Source organism: Humulus lupulus, chromosome 6, assembly GCF_963169125.1.
Source record: "Humulus lupulus chromosome 6, drHumLupu1.1, whole genome shotgun sequence".
Taxonomy (NCBI): domain Eukaryota; kingdom Viridiplantae; phylum Streptophyta; class Magnoliopsida; order Rosales; family Cannabaceae; genus Humulus; species Humulus lupulus.
Window position 1 is genome coordinate 223,668,298 of NC_084798.1, and position 8,173 is coordinate 223,676,470.

The 8,173-nt window shown below is 33.4% G+C and overlaps 1 protein-coding gene across 1 annotated transcript; it reads right to left on the reverse strand.

Moving 5' to 3' along the window:
• Positions 1–1,946: 1,946 nt before the first annotated feature.
• Positions 1,947–5,849, reverse strand: LOC133786244 (probable galactinol--sucrose galactosyltransferase 1). Its single transcript, XM_062225444.1, has 6 exons — positions 5,811–5,849; positions 3,584–3,761; positions 3,252–3,423; positions 3,031–3,165; positions 2,717–2,934; positions 1,947–2,483 (listed from the first exon to the last, which is right to left on the reverse strand). Exons 1-6 carry the CDS (start codon positions 5,847–5,849, stop codon positions 2,326–2,328), a joined length of 900 nt encoding a protein of 299 aa, XP_062081428.1. The 3' UTR covers positions 1,947–2,325.
• Positions 5,850–8,173: the final 2,324 nt, after the last annotated feature.

An 8,173-nucleotide genomic window follows, 5' to 3' on the forward strand; every position in this document is an offset into this window, starting at 1 on the left:
GGACGCTTGCTCCTCTGGGCGCCAGCTCCCCCATCGCTAAAGAGCACAGCGTCGAGGTCAGGATTCATGACACCTTCATAGTTACAATGAGTTAGACAATAATAATAAGTTTGAAAAGAGAGGGGAAAAGGCACTAATCTGGAACGTTGAACGAAATCCTTGCAAGATCCAACGGTTAGGGATCAATGACATGATGGCACCGAAAAGGTGTCAGACGAACGATCGTGGGCGTGTTTCCAAGGCACTCAAGTACCAAAAATGAGCAATACCTGGTTGACGCGTGTCCATTTTCAAAAGTGTGATGGTACAGTTCTCAAAGAAAGTAGTTCAAAAGTTTCCTTCTCTTAGGATTCGAACAAATACTTTTGAGGGGGCAAGATGTTATACCCAGATTTCGAGCCATGTTGATTATGACCTCGAAAGTTGGATTCGCAAATAAGTGGACTCATAAGGTTGGAAACAAGCTCCAGGATCATATGCCGAGCTTGCAGGATATATACGATCTCGAGTATGGTGACCTCGAAGAGTTCATGATCTCGAAAGATATCTCCGGGAGCACACTCATCTTCGGGGACAACTTCGGATCAGGGTTCCCGAGCTCGACGCACATACGATCTCGAAAGGCCATGCGACCTCGGAAATGTCTCCAGCTCGAAAGGTGACAGGAAACCTGGGAGGCTAAAGCCTTAGAGAACGTGATAACCACCTTGAATATCTACAAGTGTTATAAATATGAGATGTAATCCTCATTTATTATTGTAAATCCCCTGGAATCGTGGGATATTATTTGGTCAGTTATACGTCTCCTGGTCTTCAGGGGACGTTTCCATTTATATCTGATTATAGGCATTTAAAGCCATTTATTTTATTTATACAAAAAGAGTAACTACCCAAAATATGTGGGATAGTATTCTGCAGCCTTCCCTATAAATAGAGAGGCCATGCACCATTGTAAAAGACCGAAATTCTGATCCTTGAGAGAAAACTCTGAAGAATTCATGCTTAAGAATTTTCAGAGATAATCTTGAGATTAATAACAGAGACTCGTGGACTAGGCAGATTTAACTGCTGAACCACGTAAAAATCGTGTGTTTTGATTTTTTTTGTTGTATTTGGCCATTATCAATTATTGTTTATGTGCTCTTCTTTCACTGTTTGACGAAAAACGACGTCAACAAACTTAAATAAAATAAATAATTAAAATATGATATTTTTGAAGTATTTTACCATAATAATTATTTTTAAATAATAAATAATTAAATAAATTAAAATATGATATTTTTGAAATATTTTACAATGATAATTATTTAAAAATAATAAAATCATACGTTTTATAACTTAAATAAAATTTAATTAAACTTAAACTTAAACTAACTTAATAAAATAATATCATATTAAACATATAATTGGCCCGTTTGGTAAAATTTTTGTTTTTGAATTTTTTAAACGCAAAAATAGAAATATAATTTTATTTTTGTTTCTTTATTTTTAAAAAATAAAAATATGTTTGGTAACTATTTTTGTTTTTTATTTTTAAAAACAAAAAATAATAAACGCGTTTGATAACTTTTATTTTTATTTTTTGTTTAACAATATAAGGTGTTGATTTGAAGAAGAGAAGAAAAAAAAAAATTGAAAACTGTTTAAAAAAAATTTGAAAGTGAAAAAATTCTATTTTCAAAATTTAATAAATTTTAATTAAAATTTAAAAAAATAATAAATAAAAATAGAGTTACCAAACACATTGTATGTTTAATTTTCAAAATTTTAATTAATTAAATAAAAAACTATTTTTTTAAATGTTACCAAACAACACCAATATAATCTACTATGAATTAGCAACAAATTATTTTTTTTTAAAAGAACCAAAAATTTCTAATAATTTTTGTTATTATTATTATGTCACTTTTAGTCAAGTAATAATAATTTAGCAACATTCATGTATATGATGAAAACACCAACATGCAATACAATTGAGATTTTGGCTTATAATACTTCCACAAATGAGTAATGGATACTAATTTTTAACACATGATATAACATGAGTTCGGTTATGATAAATGAAATGCCATGTTCAACACAAGTTAAACAACACTCTACTCTAGACTCTAGAGCTCAATGGTTATGTTCCAAAGGTGCAATTCTTGCTCTGAAACTCTCAAAACGACACTCACCAAACCAGATGTTTCGTCGTATTCAAATTCCACATCCTCTTAATCAACTACAACTCTCTTAGGTGTTGTGGATGAATAAGCTCCAAACAAGCCACAACCACAAACTCTCATCTCCACTCTTTTGGACTCATCATCATAATAGTCCACTCCTTTAATGGCTCCTCCTGAGTTCAACATCTTTGTTAGCCCAATTGGAGCAAATCTCACTCCATTGGACAGCTCCTTCACTGGAACCACAGTAAACACTTCGTATTCTCTTGATTTTAGTCACTGGCAAAGATGCATCCTTGGGAAGATACACTACTTCTCCTGCAAATTTATAATCAAACAATTTCTATCAGTTTAAAAGCACTAGTGAGTGAAAAATAGTGTGTGAGATTGAATGCAGCGAGTTTCATTGGCGAGAGAATAGTATTCTTGAGGCTTCACTATTTTTACGAATTCTTATTTATTTTCCACATTTAATATCGATTAATTCTAACAAGAGATTCATTAGTTAGAACTTAGTAGTTAGTGAGATCAAGTTTTGATAACAAACATACCACCAAGATGGGAGAATATAACAGCATCACCACTCCAGTCGTCATGAGCCACCTTGTGCAGATAATTAACATCTCTGGCTCTAATAACTCCAGTGAATGTGCCTGGATGTTCATCGTGGATAAGGTTCTTCTTCCCAACCTTGCACCACCCTGCTCCCTGGCAGTTGAAGGCTCCAACAACTCCAGAAATTGCGTTCATGTTCCAAATCTTCAGAAGGCTGCAAATTGTTGCACAAGTGAACTTTTTTGAGGAACGTGGGAGTGAATAACAAGAGGAGTAAAAGCACTAGACTAGAGTAGTAGTCTTGGAGTACTTTTTTCCATCTCTGGCTGGATCAGAAAATAAACAATCCCTTGTTGGTCTTCCAGGTAGTCTAGCCCTCAAGATTGAACCATCGGGAAGAACAAGCTTCTTCAGAAGATTGAAGTCATGTTGACCAGACTTATCACTGCATTGGTAGATGTAACTGATATGACAACCATTTCTTCTACTAAGTGTTTAAACAGAAAGACAGAATGTAACCAAAGACAATACCTAACATAGATAGCACATCCTCCTACTGCTCGTGTGCTGCATGGTATTCTGCCATTGGATGCAGGCTCTAACATTCGGAAAGAAACACAAAATGAGAAGCCTAACATATTAAGAATAACACTACTTAAGGTGAGGGACTCGAACCTCAAACATTGTGGCACAAACCACATGCCTGAACGTTGTGAATAACATATTAAGCAAAATGAGAGAAAAGTGGTATTTTTGAGAGAAAAGCTAAAGAATTGGGCATTTTCCTAAAGCCAAGCCCATCAGCTCCTTCAACAGCCACTTGGGCCTCCTTCAGCAAACCAGGCCCACGCCCAGAAGCCCACCTGCCTTCCCACGTTGACTCACCTCTCCAGCAGCTTGCACCAACACATTGATGCACCCATTCAACTGCCTAATTCCCACCTGATGCCAACACGCCCAAACTCCTGCCCAGCCGAAGCCTCTTCCGCCTGGCCATGACCCAGCAGCACCACAGGCCAAAGCTGCCACCTTCCCACACGCCTGCAGCCATCAAGCTTATTTTCCCAATTTGTCTTGAGCCCATAAATTGTCCAAAAGCACCATTGTCCCCTTATATCTAAAAATATCACTATTTATCTCACTTTCTACACATTTTACCCAAAAACATCATTATTACACCCTATATTTTACCCCTATTTACCATATTATAATTAATTACATTAATTTAATCAATTTGATTCATTTGAATTGATTATTTTAATACCTTATTTTTTGCTATAAATAGGGAGTTTTGAAGACCATTTAGGGTGTCATATTTGGGAAGGGGAGGTTACTATACCAAAAACTCTACACATTTCAAAACCTCTCCATTATCTTCATCTTCTTCTTCTTTTTGGTTATTTTCTATGTATTTTTAGAGGAAATATTTGGGTGTTTCTCCTCCAAATTTTCCTATTTATGTTTGTAATTTTTAGTTTTTATTTGTTATTCTAGTTATGTGTTTCTAATCTTTTTAAGATTATTAAGGTGATGATGAAACAATTTGTAACTAGATAGTATTTATTTTGTATGTTGATTTCCCATTTTGTGCAACAAAGTTTATGGAATTTTCTTCTTCAAATATCTTCTTTCATCTTAAATATCATGTATTTTGGATTGTTAGCTTATTTACACTTTGTTCTTCATTAGTGCTAAAACATAATATTCTTTGTGTAAGATGTGTCATTAAATTGTACACATCCATGCTTATAACAAAAATATTATGTTTTGCCTTATAAATAATGTTCATTGATTTATTTGTTATTTCATTAGATTGATTTACACTAAATGCTTTGAAATTATAATTTTGAAAAGTGAAGAAAAATCCTATCTTTTTAGAAGTAATTTGTGCTTAAAATTATAAATCTATTTGGAAAATGATAGTTTAAATTATTTTAACTATTACTAAAACTTGGGAATCAATATACTAATAAATATTATTAAACTTACATTTTGTGGATTCTAGTATCTTAATAATCTTTTCTTTTAACACTTATTGTCAAATCATTATTGGTTTATTTTCATTCTCTTAAATAGCTTTATTTTTCAATCTTTTATTTTATGTTCATAATATTAAAACTCATCAATATTTGGAACTAGGTTAGAATTTATTACTTTTGATTTAAAATAGTTTTCTTTTTTATTTTAGACAACTCATTTGGGTTTGATCTTGTGCTTACACGAAAACTATTCTATAAATACGATTCGTGCGCTTGCGAGTATAAATATTTAAAACATACCCATTTTGGGTCCATCAGATAGAGTTCGGGCATATTTGGTTCGGCGGCGAAGTAATTAAGTTACTTGTCATTCACCGTTGTATCCTGGGAGATAGACGTCGAAACCTCATAGAGGCGGCGAATCTGTTTTAAGGAAACTGTGTGTTACATAGGCCTCGGCTTTTAATTTTGTTCTTTATAATTATTGTGTAAATTAATTATAATTGCTATTTATATTATAAGTTATTTATATTATATTATTTATAATTATAATATTGTTATATATATTATAAGTTATTTATAATTATAATATTGTATTATTTATAATTATAATATTTATGTATCTTTAATTTAGTAGATATAAATATTGTATTTATCATATTGCGTTTATTCAAGTATTATATAAGTTATGTTTTTTCTTACAATCTTAAAACAGATTATTGTTTAAATATAATATTTGAATGTTAGATATATTTTATATTATTATAAATATATCTATCAGTGATATTTCTATATCTATATATTGAAAGATATTGTTATTGCGAAAAGTTCGTTTGAACTTAAATCTCACTAGAGAAGTTCGGGGAAATGAATATTTTCAAAGAAACTAGACTGTTGAGGCAGGGGCTAGACCCTTCTTCTAGTGTTCTTTGGAAATTATCTAATAGAGATATTTGAAGCTGGATAAATACTCAAAGAAATATTCGACGAGAGGCTAGACCACGCATGGTTGGGTTTTTTACCCTTCCAGGCTAACCAAAGAATTTTCCTTAAGTTTGATCTAATAAATCTATCAGCCATGGTGTCTGAGATAAACCTAGTCAATTCTAACCCAATGGAGTGGTGGATTGATACTGGTGCCACTCGGCATGTATGCTCAGACAAGAGTCTGTTCAAATCTTTTGAATAGGTAGATAATGGCGAGAATATTTTCATGGGAAATTCTGCCACATCTAAAATTGCGGGTCAAGGAAGTGTGATCCTAAAAATGACTTCTGGAAAGGAGCTAACTCTGAACAACATACTGTACGTACCAGAGATCCGGAAAAACCTAGTGTCTGGTTCACTGTTGAACAAACACGGATTCCGAATTGTATTTGAGTTAGACAAAGTTGTTCTGTCCAAAAGTGGAATGTTTGTGGGAAGTGGTTATGTAACTGATGGGTTGTTTAAACTCAGTGTAATGGTTGTTAAACCAATTATCAATAAAGTTAATAACTCTTCTACTTACTTGCTTGAGTCTTCCAATGTTTGGCATGGTAGACTAGGACATGTTAATTATGATACTCTGCGGAGATTAATTAACTTGAATCACATACCAAAATTCCACATTGATTCAAATCATAAGTGTGAAACCTGTGTTGAGGCAAAACTAACAAGGTCTTCCTTCAAAACGATTAAAAGGAATAATGAACCCCTAAATTTAATCCATAGCGATGTATGTGATTTAAAATTTGTTCAAACAAGGGGAAGCAATAAGTATTTTATTACTTTTGTCGATGATAGCACGAAATATTGCTATGTGTATTTGCTGAAAAGCAAAGACGAGGCTATAGAGAAATTTGTTCTCTATAAGACCGAAGTTGAGAATCAACTTAACAAAAAGATTAAGGTGTTGAGAAGTGATCGAGGTGGTGAGTATGAATCACCATTTCGTGAATTCTGTGCAAAAAATGGAATCATCCATGAAACCACTGCACCTTATTCACCTCAGCAAAATGGTGTTGCTGAACAGAAAAATCGTACATTGAAAGAGATGATGAATGCGATGTTGATTAGTTCTGGATTGCCTCAGAACATGTGGGGAGAAGCTATCTTATCAGCTAATTATCTTTTAAATAAGATACCCAAAAAAGAAAGAAGATAAGACCCCTTACGAGTTATGGAAAGGAACGAAACCTTCCTTCAAATACTTAAGAGTGTGGGGGTGTCTTGCCAAAGTGGATGTACCTTTACCAAAAATGGTAAAAATAGGTCCAAAAACTATTGATTGCATTTTCATTGGTTATGCACATAATAGTAGTGCGTATCGGTTTTTGGTGTATGAGTCTAAAATATCTGACATACACAAAAACACGATAATGGAATCCAGAAATGCGTCGTTCTTTGAACACCTATTTCCTCTTAGATCAAAAGAGGATTCAAGTTCGTTGAAACGAACACATGAGACTATTGCTGAAAATAGTCAGGATCAAAGTCAAGAATGTGAGGATGAACCTAGACGTAGCAAAAGAATTAGAACAGAAAAATATTTTGGTCCAGATTTTCTGACCTATTTGCTAGAAGGTGAACCTCAAAGCTTTGATGAAGCTGTGAACTCCACTGAAGGCTCTTTATGGAAAGATGCTATTAATAGTGAGATTGAATCCATACTTCAAAATCACACCTGGGAGTTAGTAGATCTTCCTCCAGGATGTAAGCCTTTAGGGGCCAAATGGATTTTCAAAAGGAAAATGAAATCTGATGGTTCAATTGATAAGTATAAGGCACGGCTTGTAATTAAAGGTTATAAGAAGTGTGAAGGCCTTGATTACTTTGACACTTATTCTCCTATGATGAGAATAAATTCCATTAGGATGATACTTGTTATTGCTGCGTTACGCAATCTTGAAGTACATCAAATGGATGTGAAAACTGCTTTTCTAAATGGGGATTTAAATGAAGAAATTTATATGGAACAACCCGAAGGTTTTTCCTCCCCAGGAAAAGAAAGAAAAGTATGTAAATTGGTGAAATCTTTATATGGTTTAAAGCAAGCACCAAAACAATGCCATGAGAAATTTGACCAAACTATGTTGGCAAATAACTTCAAAATCAATGAATGCGATAAATGTATTTATGTTAAAGAAACAGATAATGACTATGTCATTTTGTGTCTTTACGTAGATGACATACTCATTGTTGGAAGCAGTGATAAGATGATCAAATCTATCAAGAGTATGTTGAACTCGAAATTTGACATGAAAGATATGGGTCTAGCAGATGTCATTTTGGGGATTCAAATCTCAAGGACATCTGATAAGATCATTCTAAGTCAGTCACATTATGTGGACAAAATTCTTGAGAAATTCAACAAAGAAGATTCTGGTGTATTCAGAACCCCTATAGACTCGAGTCTACATTTGTTCAAGAACAAAGGGGAGAGTGTCTCTCAGGTAGAGTACTCTAGAATTATTGGAAGTCTAATGTACTTAA